The sequence below is a fragment of the Nothoprocta perdicaria genome, unplaced genomic scaffold (assembly GCF_003342845.1).
Source record: "Nothoprocta perdicaria isolate Ctin4 unplaced genomic scaffold, notPer1 scaffold_255, whole genome shotgun sequence".
Taxonomy (NCBI): Eukaryota; Metazoa; Chordata; class Aves; order Tinamiformes; family Tinamidae; genus Nothoprocta; species Nothoprocta perdicaria.
The window spans coordinates 371,891-391,410 of NW_020455483.1; the positions used below are offsets into that span (position 1 = coordinate 371,891).

Below are 19,520 nucleotides of genomic sequence, written 5' to 3' on the forward strand. Positions count from 1 at the left end.
TTTACAGTCTGCTAACACTATGCCCTCAGTTATGACATCCTAACTGATCAGTAGTAACTTGGTAATGATTGCTTCTCAGTTTTTTTTTTTTTTAATTAATTTGTAGTGTAAACTCACTATTTCATAATGCTGGGTTTTTTTTTTTTTTTCCCAATTATTATTTTTCCTCCTTCACTGTAAGACACCTTAGAGTCCCTTCCAACCCTCTGCAGCCAGGACTTTCTGCTTATTTCCAAAAACATTTCCCATTTCTCTCAGGCACATTTGACATGCTTTTTACATGCTTCTCCTCTCCTCATAAAATAGCATAAGTGACACAGGCATCTTACATCTTACCTATAGGTTTGGCACTTCAGATGCAGTACCAGACTGAAGTGGCTATTTGTTTTCTAGGTTGGAAATGATTTGCATTCAGCCTTCTCACAGTGTGTGCAGAGAGGGTTGTGCATATCAGCCTGCATATATACATACTGAATGATTTTCTAAAAAGTTCCATTAGATGTCAATATGCACCTTTATGTAATAATGTACCTAAATGAAATTCTGTATTTAAGCCAATAAAGGTTGTTTCATTGCAACTCAAATTTCAATTAGTGTGATGTGAGAAAAACTCTAAGAAAAAAAAAAGCCGTATTTCTTGTTTAATCATGTTTACTAACTCGGATTGAATCATATACAGAAAAACTCACATTTTTTTCAACAGAATTAATAGCAATATTATGAAATAATTTCTGTGGTACATTATAATATGAATGGAAGATAGGATTATTTTGGTGATACACTTGCTAAATAAAAATGTGTAACTACATACAAGTTAATTCATATCTGTTAGCCAAATGTTTATGAGTAATTTCATTTTCAGTGTCAGACTCTGGTCAAGAGTATAATAAAACAGAATCACAAGATTTCTTTTTCTGAGAAAGAGAACGCCTTTAAAAATAATTAAAAACTATTCATGAGTAACCCCTCTTCCATGAACCAGAGAAAAGTGTTCTAAAGAATTTTAGAGAAATACTTCAGATTCAATAATTGCACATTACTAAAATGGCTAAGCACATGTGAAGGCTGCATCTCTGCTCTATCTTTGCACCCCCATAACTTCAAATGTATTTTAGGTCAGTGCCTCTGAGCACATACTTAGTGTTTAGCTGAAATATGTAAGAAATTACCATTAGATGTTCATAGAACATAAACATGAGAACGATGAGAAAGATTCCTTTCTGAACTTTAATATATATATTACAAGATCCTGACTGACCAAATGTGCAAGCTGTTGATATACACTATGACTAAATACTTGTTTTAATATGAGCCTATTAGAATATGAACTTTATAATGCTCTATTATCCAACCTAACGTGACACCTGCCTATGTACTTTGAGGGCTTAACTAAAACCTTTTCACAATTTCTAGCTACATTAATAGTTTTAAAAGCTGTCCACTCATGTTTGTATTAATGCTAGAACCAAATCTGTGAAACGTTTGGTTTTCATATTTGCTTTTTGAAGGGTGTCAAATGGATATGAGGAAGAAAAAATTGTGTGATAAAAATTACTTTGTATTTCTGCTTTTATGAGAAGGAGATAAAGACTGTACAATTCTACAGGATGGTGAGGGTCACAGATGGAATTAACAGAGTGAGGTTACGTCCATTTCAATTGGATCAACCATACCAACCATACCATAAGCTTCATCTCTTTGACTGATTAAGTGTATTTGTTTTCATCTAGAAAAGATTAAATCAGTGCCTCCTAGATTTTCATTCATATCCAAACCAAGGGACCAAAAACACATTAAAAAAAAAGATAAATACCGTCTAATTACAGGTAACATAGTCTAAGGGAGTTTATAGACTAAGGGAATAAAGTTCACCAAAATGATGCTTTGCCAGGCAGACCTGACAGGACTGAAGGTTGGGGCAGAAGTTGCCGTCTTTGAAGGGACAGCAAGACAAACAGCTGATCACTTCACTCTATGCTTCCATTTATCCAATTTGAAATTTGCCAAACTTTTTTTTTTTTTTTTTTCCGCACTGGAATGGTAGTCTTTAAATGCTTGCCAGAGGAAAAACAAGAAATCTAGTGAAAAACAAAACATAAGCCTCTCCTGAGTTACTCACTAGCATCCTCTGGAGTCCATTAAAAATCAAAACATACAATCTTATAATATCATTGCATTGCCTCTATCTGTGATAACTTTTCTAGTCAATCTGTTTCCTGGAGAAATTGCAGTGAAAAAAGCTAGCTAATATTGCTTTGCTACAAAAAGCTTGCAAGGAATTTGTCACTGAATAAATACAGTTATCTTTATTTTATATAATTCCAAAAGGACATTCCATTTAAGGAAGTCCTGTTTGCATTAGTTTGTTCTCAATGTAGAATTATTATTTTTAATACAGCTGTATTCTTACTTATACTCGCATTACGACAGCACTTAAATTTCTCAATGGAGCTCACTTTACCAGATACCAAAATAGAGATAAAGATGCATACAGCCAATATAATTTTACCCAGACAGAAGTAAACACCTAGATAACCCATGCAGACTTGGCACTAATGGTGCAATCCAACCCATCTGAATTTATTCACCTTGAAGTTACGCATTTAGTCTGAGCTCATTATCTAGGCTTCTCTAAATAACAGAGACAGGCACCTTAAGAGGATGAGTCATCTCTTCACAAGACGGATGTGATGAAGTGCTGAAAGTGATGATCAGAGTCTTTTTTTTTTTCAGACATTAGATAGAGAACCTGAACACCTAGGTTAGTCTGGAGACATATGAAATGAAGCCATTTTGATGGTGGGTGCTTGTTTGTCTGTGCTCAGCCCAAAATGGGACCAAGCAACTTGGTATGAAAAACAGCTACTATAACTTCGCATATGTGCTTACTAAGCTTACTGGTGTAACAATTTCTTACTCTCTGAGTAATCAGATTTTCCTCTGAAATACCTTTTCTTCTTTTATATTAATTAAAAAAGAATGTTTGATGTAATATTGATGACATCRAACAGCAAAGATTATGGTAATACTGGTGATCAGGTCTCTAAAGTAAGCTATAACCAAACCAGCATTTAGCTTATAAGCACAAACACACAAACAGAGTAAATCAGACAAACTTTATCGATGACAGAACAGMAATTACATTCCTCCTTGTTACTTGACCAAAATGTTATTTCAAGGAAGCTGTTGTCAGAAGTGACCACGAAGAGGCTATGAACTCAGTCTGACTCTGGTCCACTGTCTCCTCGCTGCTGCCTTTCGCTTAAAGTCTAATGCAGACACTGGAAAGCTTAAACATCCTGGGACCTGACACTTTGATTGTATTACCTTATTTCATGTGATCCTTGTGCAAAAGGAAAACAGTGGAGCACCTACACATAACAGCAAGTCTGGAAATGCACATGTGCACTCTTCAGGCCTCCAGGTGAAAAAGCAGGTATTTGGCTCATTTCACTGGAATGTACCAGGCCATGGATAGCACGTGCTCCCAAGCTCACCACACATTGAGGGGAGCGTTCATCTGCTTATGGGATGCTCACATGATTGTCCTGTCATGCAAGGGGAAGGAAAAGAGGGAGCAATGGCATATCCATCACACAGTGTGCTCAAGACTGCTGCAGGTAGCCCTCTCAAGTCCTTCAAGGAGCTAGTCTGTTGCATGGTAAGACTCAGCCSTGTTATATTAAGAATGTAAGTAAAGTAATTGAGAGGAAATGCCTGTTAGGAGTGCTGCCTACCTTGAATGCTTGCACTGTTTCCCAGAAAGAGTAACATAAAAAACCAACAACTCCCTTCACCCACCACCCCATTTATCCTTATTGCAATGCAATGTCACTTGTGTCTGCATATGGATTATCTCAGATTAGCAAACTCCTGAAATCAGCACCACTCTGTCTCTTTATGTTAAAATGAGAAGCATCGTACAAGTTCGGTATTGAACTACTTCCATTGGTTTCTYTTAGCTGCAATATTCAGCGAATGATATGTTCCTGTTCTGCCATAGTCATGAACGTGTCTCAAGAAAGATAAACTTTAGAGAGGAAAAAATAACCAATTTTAAAGCAAAGAGGGTAAGCTTTTTAAAATACTCTGAATTTTTTAAAAAAACACTTTTCTCTTTTATTCTTACACTTGGAAAAATGGCCTGTCTAGCATTTATAAAGTGAAAAAAAAACAGTTTTTGTTTTTTATTTATTTTATTTTATTTTTTTTTTTTTGGTCAACAAGATTGACTCACTACATTGAACAGGATTAAAAATAACTGAAGGAGCTCTAGGCAAACAATATTTCTGTAGCTGTTAAGTTTTTTTTTTTTTTTTTCACTGATCTAAAGCAAAACCAGAACAAAGAAATCAGAATTATCTGTTCACAATTTTTACTCTGCCCAATTAACATAGTAGGTAAAAAAAAAAAATCCTTCAGAAAGATCAACAAAATAATATGATAGGAAGCCTTTTTCTATCACAGATAGACTACTTGCATTAGTCATTGCAACCACTAAAAGCACAAAGCAGCTTTAAAACCAAATACAATTATTGGCAAATATATTTGGAAACAAAAAGTAAGGATCATGAAATAATGTGGTCTTAAAAAAACAAAAAGATATTTACCCTGGAAAGAACACCTGTGCAATTAGGAAGAGAAGGATTTTGAGCTGTGTCATGGCTATAAAATTGTCTAATTGCAAACTACATAGATCAGAAACTTCTCCTGAGAAATATGCAAGCCAAGGGGCAAAGATATTAGCATATACTTGCATATTAGTCAACTTTTTTATCCTAACACCAAAGCCTTAATCATTTATTAATTTCAGTAAGCATAAAAACAACTTACTCCTCCATCAAGAAAAAAGAATTATTTGTGAATATACTTAGTTTAGTATTTCAAGGATGCAATTTAAATATAATAGGATTAAGCAACAAGTAGAATAAAAGTCTTAAAAAGAATGATATCTGAAACAGTAAATAATTCTAAAAGTATCTGCATACAGAACAAGAGGCTAAGGAGGCCTTTAAGGGGCTGACAGAAGAAAAAAAAAATCAAAGCAAACAAAACAAAACAAAAAAGCATCGTAGATCATGTATATCRTGTGGGAGTGATACTAGAAAAATGGCTGTCATCTAAGGCACAAAGAAATTCCTTCTGTTGCATCCAAGGAGAACAYGACTGACTGTGCTTTCCTTTCCTTTTTTCACACTTTCTCTCTCTTTCATGGAGACAATTGGAAACTTTGAGTTCTTGCTGTTAAACAGGACATCATATCTTTGCATATATGAGCTAACAAGGAAAGTACCAAGATGTAAATAAACAAAATCACTGCCTGAAGACTACATTCATTTCACTACATTGTCATCTTATTTTATATGGCATTTTAAGGATACTAAGAAATATAAGAATAAAAATATTACAGAAAAATATTTTCCACTTTCTCATGGTACGACAGTATTGGCTTTCGTTTAACATTTGAGCAATTTCTCAACAATAGCTCCAGATATTTCTGGGTCAAATTATCTTTTGATCTGGACTGGAGTATGGTGCAAATACATTCGAAAATAATTTGAAATTAATAATTTTTTTTTTTTTGGTCATTGATTCTTTCTTTAAATAAGTTTTCCAGAAAGGATATTACCCTTCTCTCTGTGTCTTTAGATGAAACAGATATTTCTGATTTAAATGATGGATTCTATTTATCAGTGAGTTATGTATGGCTTTTACATTTACATGTTTTTTTCATAACTAATACCCTACTGTCATTAAACTTCACATATCCAGTTGTCCATTACATAAAAACTTGCATTAAATAGAGATGTGATGCTTCTTACATAGCTAAGAATAGCTTCTGTAAATGACTAGCATACATTCTCAGCTTCTAAATTTCTTCATCGTAGTTTTTAGTGCTATCAGCCAGTGGAGAATATAAACACAAAAAAAGAAGAAAAAAAGGTAAAGTAGCTCACTGGTTTACAGACTTTAACTGACTGGTGATTTCTACAGAAAGCATGTTTGCATATGACACCATGTGACCCCCAATCTGGATAGTTTAAGACAGTGTCAGAAGAATTCAGGTTTCTCTGTGAACTGTGCCCCAAGATTTCCTTCTAGCTGTAGCTGATTAACTGTTTCTTTAACACAGCAGGAAAAAGAAGAATCTATTTTTATACCATTGCCTTTTAATTTAAAATATTCATCCAGTAAGTGGAAAACCCAAAAATCATTAACGCTCTGAATCTGAGGCAGCTCAAACTTGCATTTTCAGAGCCCTGTGTGCCACAGCCACCAATTCTTGTTATGCACTAAATCCATCCATTTGTAAACCATCTCAAATGGCCCGAGTTACTCCTATCACTTTCTCACCTTAAATAAACTTCCTTCTACTTCTCCTCAAACTTCACCTTATAGAAGAAGTCATGCCCACCTCCCCCTCCAAACTCTGAGAATTTCTGGAAGCTTAATCTTTCTAAACCATACCCAAATCCCTTCCCACTCAAGCACTCCCATATTACTGCACCAACCATCCCAACTCACAGACAGAATTCTTCTTGGATGTAAGAGCTCATCTTCTCCAACTCTGCTTGCCCATGAAAGGGCACTTGGTTGCTACTATTCCACTACTGCACATAGTACCAATGCTGCTCTTACTCTCTGCTTGCCTCCTCCAAGACTTCTGTCACCTTAACACATGCTCTTCCAGTGGTGAGTGGCATCAGGTGAGGGCTTCCTACTGCCTACTGAGGCTTTCCCAGTATTAAAACTGCCTTAGCCACTTGTCTGACAGGAATTTAATGTCTGTGTTTACCAAAATCTGTCCAGAGTGTACCCTAAGGGCAGAAGGCAGAAAATATGTTTGTGAGAAAACAGGATATATGGAATCAATATTATTGTTGCGTCATTACAAAAATGTTCATAGCAGTACGTGAGGTCAGATTCTGTTCAATACAATTTTTAGTTAATTAGTCTTCATGTCTCCCTTTTTTCTTGTGTCAGGGGGCTTACTGAAATGTAGACTTTTGGTATAAGATTGGCAGATAAAATCTATTCAGAAGTGATCATTTTTCCTTATCTTCTCCGTTTCTCTATTATTCCTCCTTGTCATCCTTTCTATCTCCGTGATTCCTCTAACGCATACTATCCTCTCAGTAACTAACTCCAATTAGTAGGATAGATATATATGAGATTACAAAGGAAGATATTAGATTTGTTTAATATAATTTAAACAAATACTTGTTTTGCTTGTTTCCTCCTTTGAATTAAAGAGAAAGTACTGTAGCACACATAACGCTGTCTCACTTCAAAACTACAAATTTATTTCCAATTTATATCTCCCTTACTCCGTAAACAATATTTAACTATTCATTTGCATTTGATTCTTAAAACAAAGCTTGCAATGAAAATAGCAAAATGCTTTTAACATACCTTTCTGAACACAGGGGGTTTAAGTGGTGAGAAAACACAGCAACAGAGCAGGAAAATGTTCTAACCACAAATTGACTGTTTTCTTGTTTGTTCTAACTGCTTTCACAAGGTTTTATACTCCTTTTAACCCACTGTAGGCAGCAAATGTTCTAATACATGCAACTCTTCTGTTAAAAAAATTCTACCTCTATGGTTGATTATAGGCAAGCGAAGATAGTATTTCTTAGCATTCTTTTTTTCTTGTTCATATAATATACAATGCATTAAGTTAATGAGGAAAAGACAACACTATGTTATGACTTCTCATAATTGCTGTTTTCCTGCCATGAAGAATTTGCTTTGAGTTGTGAAAGACCATAAACTCCAACTATACATGACCTTGATATTTAGATAAAGCTATATATAGCCGGGCATGGGGGAATTTTACCTTGCAGCACGGAATTGCTTGAGTTTCTGCCTCTAGCTTTCAAGCAAGATGGCTCTGCACTTATCAGTATTTGGGTATAAAGTCCAGTAAATGAACTGAAACAGAAATGTGAGGGGGAAGGAAGAGGGAAAACACTGAAAAAGATTTCTTAGTACACAACTCCTACTCTCTTTCTTGAAAAATAACTTACTTCACAATATAGGAAATAATCTAGACATGTTTTCATAATAAATATACATGATTAACCAAGAAACTAGCTTTAATTTGTTGCTCAAGATCATCTGTTAGGCTTTTCAAATGCAAATGATTTTGCATCATATTCTAGGAAAACAAGGATGGTGCAAGAATATCAAGTACACTTCCGCCTTCTGTACACTTGAAGCATTCCAGCAGAATACTTCTGAGAAACTGTGTTAAACACACCTTCTGTAAGCATAATTGCAGATCAATAGTTGTCAAACTTCTCCAGCACAGGTGCAGCCTGATTTAGAAATTCTCTCTGTATATTCATACTGTATATCACACACAATCCTGTTTTCCTTGCTACGTATTGTTTTAGGAGTTAGACTTTCTAGGAAGTCCAAGGACTCCAAGATGAAAAAGCATTCACTTAACTTTGCCAAGTGCTAGCTAGTTATTATTATCCTCCTCATCTTCCCACTCCCCACCCCTGTCCTCCTGGTCCTTCTATTTATTTTTAACAAGAAACTGAAACTGAAGAAGGAAAAGAAAGATGCATACCCAAATATGTGTAGTTAGCTGGTGCTAATGAGAGTTAACAGAGTCCAAGTCTTAACTACTAAATACAAAATAAATATAAAATACCATTTTTCTTCTAGGCATAATACTGAATCTAACTGAATGACTGAGGGAAACAAAACTGATTCAATGATTTTAGAGAGCTAAGTACAAAGCTTAAGTTAAACTTTGCTTTGCCATGACAGAAAAGCTTGTTCATTTTTTTCCTGTGATTTTCCCCTCTATTTCAGTGTGACATAATAAATATCTTTGAAATCATTATAAATTCCTAATCTTTTCTCTTAGATACAAATCAGAAACACTAGTTCTGTATCACACTTTGATAAAACTGTGCAGCTACTTGCCATTGATAGAAGTATTAAAAAGAGCAATCAAATTTCAAAATCTTGTTAACTTCCTACAAATAGCTAGCCATTTTTTATCTGTGATAAAGCATATTTTTAGAAAATACTGAAAACATTATATGTATAGTTAAAAAGCACTACAAGAGATGAAACAGAAGAGATGCAACATGCATTGAGGAAACAGAAAAAGCTTGATACTTTAACAATTTCAATATCTACATATACTGAAATTCTATTATCTAAATAAAAATGAATTGTATTTGCAATGTATATAATTTGCAAAAAAATCATTAACATTCTCCTCCTCTTACCATACAAATTTGAGAACTGAGTGAAGATTGAACAGAGAATGTTTTTTTCCTTGCATTTATTCTCCATGTGTGATTAAAAAACACCAAGGGGTGCTAAAGTGACAAGTACTGAATGGCTTCAAAGAAGCAGCAGGATTGAACAAGGTGCTAAAAGGAAGGCATTTAGGCTGTGGTTATCCCGGTAATGTAGTCTCTAATGATATTGGATATATCTGTCAGTTAATGAATTATACTCTGTTGTGACTAACATTTTTTTTTTTTTTTGTAACATATAGATATGAGAGCAAAGCCCTCTGATTTTCGCATTTGTTACATGACCAGGATCTTGATGTCTAGCGGAAGAGGGGCTGCAGTGGGGTAGACCTCTTGCCTCTGATCATCAAAAAAATTCTCCTGATGCTTCAGCTGCTTAGGCTTAAATGTAAATACAAAATAAACGTTCATCTACCTGGGGTAGTACATAAATCTTCAAGAAAATAAAATGATAAAAAACACTGTTATTCAGGACTGTCTGAATGTTGGTGCACCACATCTAAATTCTTATGCTTTTTCCACCTAATATTTATTCCACATACTAATGCTAGCTTGTACTTCACAGGAATACAAATAAAATACACCGATAACAGAGTTGAAAACTGAGAGGATATCTGCACTATTTTTTTTCATGCTGAAATCCTAGCAAGATTGATGTCTGATTTTCAGACGCTAGTTGAGAAAGGCAGACACCTAGACCGAAAAAAAGTTTTTGCTTTTCCTTGGGACTTTGTATATACAAACATATATTTATTTATACAAAACATATATTTATATATACAAAATATATTTATTGTATACCAAATGTTCAGTGGAAAAAAAACAATTATTTGTAATTTGATGCATTCATTCTTAGTCCCAAAAACAACACTAGCATGTTTCATTCCTGGAATCCTGTCACCATGTCTTTCCTCTGGAAGACTTCAAGTGAATCATTATAAGAAAGGTATAAAACTTCTGAATTGCAGAGGACTTTGTGACACGCAGTTCTGAGAAAGTCACAATGGCTTGTGTTTGGAACTCTGTATTGTTATAGTAATTTTGGCATTTTAGGTAATGGTTGTGCTTATTTTAGAATTAATTATGTAAGTTTTACTGGAAAAAAGATCATATTGTCTGTGTTCATACAAACAGAGAGATCCAGGTTTTGTAGCCACTTTTAGCCATATTTTCTGACTGTCAAACAATGTTTGTCTAGGTTACCTGAAGTCACATATAGAACAACATCTTTAAAGAAAGAAGGGCTTGAAGAGACAGGAAAACTACACTGCCCTGGATTTACTAGATGTACTAGTATAGTTCCTAGATGTGATACAGTTGGAAAAGGTGGATGACCTTGCAGGTCTTTAAAATCTGTCAGCTCTTTCAAGAAGCTGCAAATTCCCTACTGAATGAAATATTTCGCAATTCCAAGTGCTTACTATCGTTTTTTCCAAGTTTTTAAGAAGAGCAGACACCACCCCGGAAGATGCTGGGAGAGAATTAGCGGCAAGAGTGCCACCTACTGATTGATGCTCTAAACTTCCCGGGTTACTTGGCCCGTCCTGGGAGTTCTGCAACTGCAGAACGTGGCGTAACCCGGTCCCACGTCCCCGTGGCAGGACAAAACGGCACATGCTACTATATGGTACTTTTTTTTTCTCTCTCTTCCCTCTCCACCCSCCTAGATTTTTCAGATGAAGGCGAAGGCACAGCTGTAGCCCCCCCGCCAAAAATAAATAAATACTAAAATAAAATAAAATAAAATAGCCAGTTAAAAACTAATAATTATGGACCAGCTGTTCAAACCTAGTTGTTAACACTTAATACACAATCTTCTTAAGTCATATCATCTACTGGCCTAAATAATGCACACATTTTTGCAATATGATAAAACGATTATTTTGTAACTATTGCTTGTGGATTGCTGCCTCACTAGCCTCGCTAGAAGTAACTATTTCATACTTAAAAAACAAATGAAAACACAAAAGACCTTTCAAACTATTAAGTATTAGGCTCTTCAAAGGCTAGATGTGTTGCCACCTTTCTTTTCCAATAGAACTCAGTATTAACTACTCATAATTAATGCCGATCTAGATTGAAGTGATTCCTAAAGAAAACTTTGTTGGACACGTGATATGAAAATATTTTTCAGTTTTTGAAAGGAAACAGTAGATACTGACAGAAACACTAATATACAGTTTAAGTAAAGAATGAACTGCTAAAAGTCAGCTTAAATTCTAAACTATGTCTGCAGTAAAACAGAAACAGATATACCAGGCTTTAAAATTCATTTTCCCACTTACTGTAACGGCATTAACGGCTTCATATCACTCTCAGTCCATAATATGTTTGTCTGATGCTTAAGAAATAATAAACTGCTAGCCTTCCCTTTGCTAGAAYATACTGCTGCGACCAAAGTCCAGAGGTATTTTTCCAGAAATCTGCATATACAGTAATATTCACAGAACAGTCAGCCTCGAAACAGCCTTATGGCCACAAGCTGGAGCACAAGAAGTTCCGTCTCCAGGTGAGGAGCAACTTCTTTACTGTGAGGGTGACAGAGCAGTGGAACAGGCTGCCCAGGGAGGTTGTGGAGTCTCCTACTCTGGAGGTCTTCAAAACCCGCCTGGATGCYRCCCTGTGCCACATGCTGTAGGTGTGCCTACTTGAGCAGGAAGGTTGGACTAGATGATCTSTAGAGGTCCCTTCCAACCTTAAATATTCTGTGATATTCTGTGATTCTGTGATTCCATCACAAAGAGAAAGGCTCCAAAATCTGCTCCATTTCTTCACCATTCAACTGCTACAAGAATTACTTCCTTCTGTGAATTCCTACACTCATTTTTTCTTTATCTCAAAGAATATTCTAGCACTAACTATTTTTTTTCTTTTTTCTTTCTTTTTTTTTTTTTTTTTACTGCCACAATAAACTCTGCTTTGGAGAGGATTGGGGCAAAGGTATAAGAGGGAGAGGAGACAAAGCATTTGGCTAGTACAAAATGGGGAAAAAAATGACTAAGCAGCAATCATGACATATAATACTTAAATACAAATCGCTGGTTAGTGAACAAAGTTAGACTATTACAAAAGGGGGGGTTTAGGATTTAATTAAAATGCTGTATCTGGGGCTAGGAATGTAGCCTACTAGCAGAAAGTGACTTTTCTACTTGTCATTTATTAAAATGAGTGGCTACAAAACTTTACCCAAGTCTTAGACCTCTTAAGATATTGAAAAACTAGAGGCAACTAAAGGGACAATTACAGCAACTGAGTTTGTTAAATCCAAAAAGAGAACACAGAAAGAACACAGGCTATCCAAGCAGAGCAAAACATTTGGTGGTTTTTCTAGACAATCTTAGGTAAATGTCTTTCTTGGACATTTTAAGGAAAWCTAATTCTGTCTCAGTGCAAAGAATTCAGCTAGATCTTGAAAAACTCTTTTAGTCTTACCTATATTTAATAAAAAAAAAATCTAGGAATCTTTCGATCCTGCAGTGTCACTGTGACATGAGATGCACTTAAAAGGTGGAGCTAGATGACTCTCACTGCAATACTACTTCCAAGTATGCAGTATTTCCTTCTAGGTATTCATAATATGTGGCTAATTTGGCTATATCAATAGGTACAAGTGTGTTTCTTGTTTTAAAAATGATTTAATGGAAACAAATATGTTTTATTGATCTCCTGCTAAATAACAACTGTTTTAGCTGGAAGTATGAAACAGGAAATAAATTTACATTTTTTCATACATTTCCTCAACACATGTATGCATATGTTTAACTTAATGTTGGCAGACAACATAACAAAGGGATTATTTCCGCACCCCAAAATTAGTCATATACATCCATGTCCTACATGCTACTGCTCAAAAAATACATTTGCTGCTGGCAGTCAGCAACACTGCTGTTTGGCACTATACAACCAGTATGTGTTTGTGTGTGTAATGTGCAGGGAAGACGAGACAGAAGTCACTTCAGCAGGGGAGATATTCCCAGCAGGCAATTAAGGTTCAGTTAAGAAATACAAACTCCAGCAGCTACTGATAAACCCCCAAGTTCCCTAGCGAAGAACTGCCTGCAGAGATAACTCAGCCACAACGGCATTGCCACCTCTACTCCCCTGTTTTTTTCCAGTTTCCAAAGCCAAGTTGCTACTTCATATGTTTTATGTGCAGTGTTATGGTTTCTATGGTTAGACAGACCCAGCTACCTAGACTAGCCTGAGAATGAATGCAGAAACGGTATGTGTGTTGTGGTGGAGGCCTCCAACAGCCCCCCTACAGTACTCAGGTTGGTGGCAAAGAGTGGAGCGAGTGATGCAAAGGGATGCAAAGGCGAGGAGGCCACTGGAGCCTCTCTCCTAGGAGAGGCTGAGCGAGAAGGGACTCTTCAGGCTGAAGAGGAATAGCCACACATGGGAGCGTCTTCCCAGGCTCTTCTCTGCCTAGCACTGCCTGTGCATGGGAGGGGTTTAAGGCAGCTGGTGTGAGGCTACAGGATGTGATGCACAAAAAACAGGAGGGGCTGGTGAATTGGTGACAGTTGCCTTCATGAAAGGGCTTAGGAGAAGTAAGTGGAAGGCCAGAGAGGCAATTCCCTCGAGACTGCACATTATCCCTTGTCATGTAGATAGATAGCTGAGTGTCAGCTATCTCAGTTATCTGCACTACACTAGTCATGGTAGATATCTTAGTATCATGTTCACAAAGTGTGCTGAATACAAACACTGAAATCTGTATATTCAACTCTCCAGCTTGTGGCATGCTGAACATGCAGCACACATCACTGATTCAGTGGCTTCTGCCCCAGAGAATCACGTGCCTTTCTCTTCTCGGACTGCAGATATAATTACTGCAACCTCTGAAGGAGTAGAGCTTAGGTGCACAAGACTGAAAGGGACCAGTGAGGGTCACTGCTTTCAGCTCCACCCCTTCTGCAGGCCAGGACATGATAGATGTCTTGTTCAGAAAGGTCGACAGTGCATGCTTTCCCTGTGACACTATAAATACAAATGCTTCCTATGATCTGTAACACTCAAGCTACAGGAAAGACCAGCAGCAAAAAAGCTACATTCACACACAGATCAGAAAGAAAAGTGAAAGCATAACCAGTATTTCAGGCTCCTGCAACAATGGAAATTCAGCTTAAAACAAATGATAACGACAAAACTCTGCAAATTAGCTTTACACAAGTCCAAATCATAGAAGAGAAACAAGAGACAAGACTTCAAATCTTACCATGGATGTGTCCCCTTCAGCCCTAATCCTTCTGAGAGTTTACAACTAAACAGGACGCACCCCTTAAACTCTTCAGGATTTCAATGGCAGTATTACTGATAATCATCTACGCATTCCTTCCCACAGCCTGGGTGCAGCCAATGGCACTGGAAGGCCAGAAATAATGCAAAAAGACATACAATAGAGAGGAAAATATTTTTGTGGACTTTAATGGCAATAAAAAATGACCCCAAAGCAGGGTCTCAATTAAGCCTCAATTTCCAAAATTCAGAAACTGTTCATTCTGTTGTACAATGCCTTTGATAAATTTACCAATTTCCACCTAAAAGCATCTCAATATCTTGTTCTCTCTTGTGTGCTTTCTTGGCTCCACTTGAAATTCACCCCTCATCACTGTTTTAAGAACTTCAGTATAGAGTCCCAGCTAAATTTACTGATGGCCAAAGTTTATATTTTGAGTGTATTTTGCAGCATACATCACGTTTCTTTCCTTTGTAACTAAGTCACTTGTACCTGGGGGCAAGTACCAAGACCCAGAAAAAAGGTGTCTTGAATGCAAGATCCAGCAAATACATGGCCTGCATACTTGACTACATAGACGACTCCCATTATTCATGACARTGGGGAGATACACTCCTCTTTTCCTTACTACGTAATTAACAGATCATGATGTAGATTAGCAGAGGCATGAAGTTATTTCATAGTCTTAATCTATAATATGCTCATTTCCCTTTYCCAACAGTCACAACATGAACTGAAACAATACATTTCACTTAATTCACATTCCTAAGGTGAAAAGCTCTCGTTTGAAGACATCTAGCACTGGCAAATGCTTCATTTTCTAAAGGCTTATCAGGCTCAACTATAGCAATTGTTGTGAATCACAGATTATATCTGAACTAAATTGCATTTAACTACAAATCACTCCCAAGAATTTTGGTACTAATAGTGGGTTTAGAAGCTGTTCATGTAAATCATTGTGAAAGCGCCTGAATTGCTCGATTTATTGAAGCCCTTAGCTTTTTTTTAATATTCAAACCAAAATAGTCTACAAATCTGTTTATCCTCTTTGCCAAGGTGCCTGCAGAACAAGAAAAATAAAATCAGTCATTTCAATATGAAAAACACAGTTCTACCAATGCTATAAAGAATATTCTAAGTGAAGCTATGTTCCAAGAACAATGTGAAGTGCTGAAATATCAAACTGAAATTTTGGGGTCAGGTATATTACTTAGCAAAACACCTGCACATATTTTGAAACTTTTACTCTCCATAAAAAACAAACAAGCAAACAAACAAAAAACTTACTAGCTTAAATTTCAGTGATGTGTAAGAGATTTAAGCTTCAAGAAAAKGAAAATGACATTTTTTAAAAAAGTTACTTAGATTGAAGCGCTAAAGTATGTTGCAAATCTAATTTCATTAACCTGAATATTTTCAGCTGACATGACATGCAAGACCAACAGAAATAATGTTAACATACTATGTGAAAGACAAATATAATATATATTTGGGTATGAACAGTTAAAAGTTTAATCATTAAAAAGAACCAAACATCTAGCATGCACACATACCACTTTGCAGCATACAATGTGGGAAAGGTTTTTCACCTGCTTGGATATGTTCTCAAAGAGAAAGTTGGATTCATTTAAAAAACAAATCTGAAGTGAATTGCATCTTTGCAGGATGATGCAGACTTTGCAGAATTCAAAGGTGCAGTGCACTTCAGTAACTCAAGTAGCCCTCCTTAATAAGCAGGTTAACAGGCACAACTTACTATTGGTTTTACTGGTTACTGTACCTCCACCACACTGTGTTTTCCATTAACTCAGAAGTTACCAAAATAGGCTCATCGCCTGAAAAAAAAAGTTTTAAAATAAACAAAGTAGCAAATATAAAAGGCAACTACACCATTCCCATACCTCAACTTGTTCCTTGCTTAAAAAAAAGAAAAAAAGAAAAAAAGAAAAAAAAATAGTACTGCTCAGATGTTTGAGACTAATATTTAGGCAAACTCCAATGAAACTTAGATGAGCAGCGCTGCTTATTTGCGTATATAATAATACCTGAATAAACGTAAACAGTTTGTCTATACTGAAAATATTTTTTTTGTGTTTGAACGTAGCTTTGAAGAATTAACAAATGTAACATCACGCTGATTACAATCCATGAGCCAGACTAAAGCAAGGCAAACTGAGGTCATCAGCATGTCAGCAAAGCTGACTGCGTTCATATGCTGACACTATAATTTGTAACACAGACCACTTAACGCTTAAAAGGGTTCACTTCACGTGTAGGACAGTTCTGTTTTGCATTTTTTTTTTATACAAAAGGCTATTTTTAGGATTTATTTGCCTTTTAAAGACTCCACAGCTTTGCACAAGCTTGATGCTTTTTATATATATGCTTTAGTTGATCATATTATAAAAATGGTGCAATGCCACCTCTCTTCTTTGTGTGAGGGAAAGGGAAAGAAGGAATTTTATATTTTTCTCCAGCTAGAACAGTGACTCCAGATATCTGACTGATGCATTTTCTTGTTGACAAGTACAGATGTTACCGTACCAACAGATACATTCAATCAATTTCTAAATAAGCTCTTAAAAAAAAAAAAAATAGTTTTAGCAGCATTCCCTTCATGTACTGCTGCTCTACAACCTAAACTCCAAGAAACCTTTGCCATAGCAACTTCGACTCTTACAGTAGAAATTTATTCCAAATGCTACTATATGATGATAATGATTTTTTTTTCCCTCATAAAAGATTTGTGTGTTTTTTAGATACACTGAATTGGGGACTATTTTTTTTTTGATGCCAGTTCTGCTTCAAGTTAACTCAATTACTAGAGAAACTAATATATGTTCTATCTGAAACAAAGCTTGAACATTAATTACGCAGTATTTATATGACAAAATTGTCATGGGCATTCTTAACATTTATATTATAACTTYAGACAAAGGGAAATATCTGGAAATACAAATTTTCTTAACTCTATATATAGTCTATTAAAACAATTATCCACGACATTTTACAAGACACGTAAGGCAATATGCATAGCCTTCTCCCCTGCCCCCAACCTAGACAGGTAGGGCCTAAGCAGCATTATTACAGAGTGATAAAGTAAAATAAAATAGAAAGTCAAAATAAAAATCAAACAAACCCCAAATTGAAAAAAACTTTGGTTGAAAGAAAAGTTTTATTATTAAAAATATTATCAAAAGAATAAAGCCATGGATGTTTTATGTTTTCTTACTTACAAGATTGAAGATGGTACAAGGATTTCCCTCCAAAAAAATTTCTCAGAAACATACTTTTAAGTTTTTATTTGGGAAGGAGCGTAGGGACTGAAGAAGAGAGCAATATATAAGGAGGTTAAATGAAAATTCTCAAAAAAACTGTGCAACACCCACAGCTAGGCCTTAAAAGAAAAAAAGAAAAAAAAAAAGAGAAAAAAAAAGGGGGAAAAAAAAAGGAAAAAAAATGTTGGAAATGGCACTGTGTGATGTGAATTGCTGAAGACACCTAACTACAGATAAAAGAGAAAGGACTTCAGTTCTGTGAAGTCACAACTAACCATTGGTTTTGGACAGAACTGCACAGCGGTATAAATCTTCAAGTCACCATGTCACCTTGGGAGTCTGATAGAGCTGTTTTCATGTCTGCTACTGCAACTGATGTTTCGGGCTGTAACAGATGGCCTTGATGCCCAAAGGTGAGTTACCTGCAYGAAAAGAGACAAGCAGAAAAAAGAAGGACTGATGAAGATGTCTACCTCAGCCCCTTGTGACTGCAGAGACAAAACCATGCGGAGGGGCTACACAGGCAGGATTTCTTTCACTTCGGGAACACCGGGGTTCGGTTTTTGAACTTCAAGAGTCTTTGAGGAAGGGAAAAAAAAAAAAAAAAAAAAAAAAGGCAAGTGAGTGGTGATTCACACATTCATACACTCTGTAACCCCTAGGAGGATTACTTTATGCCTTCCTCGCAGCAAGTCTGACGTAGTCTCCAGCCCTTTTCCTTATGGCTTTCAGGCAACTAGGCCAGCAGCAACTTTAGTAAATCTCAGCAACTCTGGGCACACAAAGCACTGCCAGAAAACGGTGCCTAAACCACTTAACCCGTCAAAGAGAAGGAGGAAAAAGAAAAAATAAAGGACTTCAGAAGGASTCGCTAATATAGCATACGAACAAACAGAAAGAGTTTAAAAATAAATAAGTAGGCCAGAAGGGCAGTAGCGCTTCTCCGTGCTACCCCTTCGCCCGGCCAACGGTTTTCGTGTCAGTAACGGCCGCCCGCTCTGCTTCGCTCCGTTGCGGCTGCGGCGCCGCCCCCGCGCGCGCCCCGACGCGGCCCGGCCCGGCCCGGCGCGGCCGTGCCCTCCGCTCCGCTGGGCTCCGCTCGCGCCTGCAGCGCCACGCGCACCGCCACCCGCCGCGCCATGGCCGCGGCCTCCCGCTCCTCCTCCTCCTCGCCGGCCGCGCCGCGGCCGGTCACTCACCTCATCTTCGACATGGACGGCCTGCTGCTGGGTGTGTAGCCCTCTCCTCGCCTCCTCTCCTTCCCTCCCTCCCACGGCGCCGCTCCGAGGGGCGGCGAGGGCAGCGGCGGGGCCGGAGCCAGGGGTGGCGGCGAGGGGCGACACCGCCCCCCGGCCGAGGCGCCTCCCGGGCCGGGGCAGGGGAGCCGGCGCGGCGCGGCCCCGYCATGGCCGCCAGCAGCAGCAACCCCGCGGCCGCTTTTATTTAAGCCTGAATAAAGGGCACAAAATAACCAGAAAATATTTATTTCTCCCCTTCCTCCTTTCTTCACCCCGCTTCCGGATCTGAGGCTGGTCCGTTTGCTCTCACCGGCCACACAGTGGCGGTTGGGGTGGGAAGAGCAGGGAGATGTGTGTGAGAGAGCGGGAGAACGGTTAAAATTTGGGCAGGATGTTTGGGGCTAAAGCGTAACGCTCCTGCGCCTCGGAGGCCCTGTCTCAGCAGGGCTGCACTTGCTGCCCGGGGTACGCGAAAACG

At 37.4% G+C, this 19,520-nt stretch overlaps 2 protein-coding genes across 3 annotated transcripts in view; one reads left to right on the forward strand and one right to left on the reverse strand.

Moving 5' to 3' along the window:
• STS (steroid sulfatase) overlaps positions 1-19,065 on the reverse strand; it is a 97,030-nt gene extending 77,965 nt beyond the window's left edge. Inside the window, exons 1-3 of one of the 2 annotated variants that reach the window (XM_026040393.1) lie at positions 19,004-19,065; positions 18,080-18,226; positions 16,283-16,361 (exon numbers count right to left, since the gene is read on the reverse strand). The gene's annotated coding sequence lies outside the window, so the exon portion shown is untranslated. Of the gene's footprint in view, positions 1-16,282; positions 16,362-18,079; positions 18,227-18,475; positions 18,702-19,003 lie in introns of those variants that run through there. The other variant, XM_026040394.1, reaches the window with a different exon arrangement.
• The window catches only part of PUDP (pseudouridine 5'-phosphatase), a 66,632-nt gene continuing 66,053 nt past the window's right edge, over positions 18,942-19,520 (forward strand). Inside the window, exon 1 of the mRNA XM_026040395.1 lies at positions 18,942-19,034. Coding sequence (XP_025896180.1) covers positions 18,944-19,034 — 91 coding nt within the window. The 5' untranslated portion in view covers positions 18,942-18,943. The remainder of the gene's footprint in view (positions 19,035-19,520) is intronic.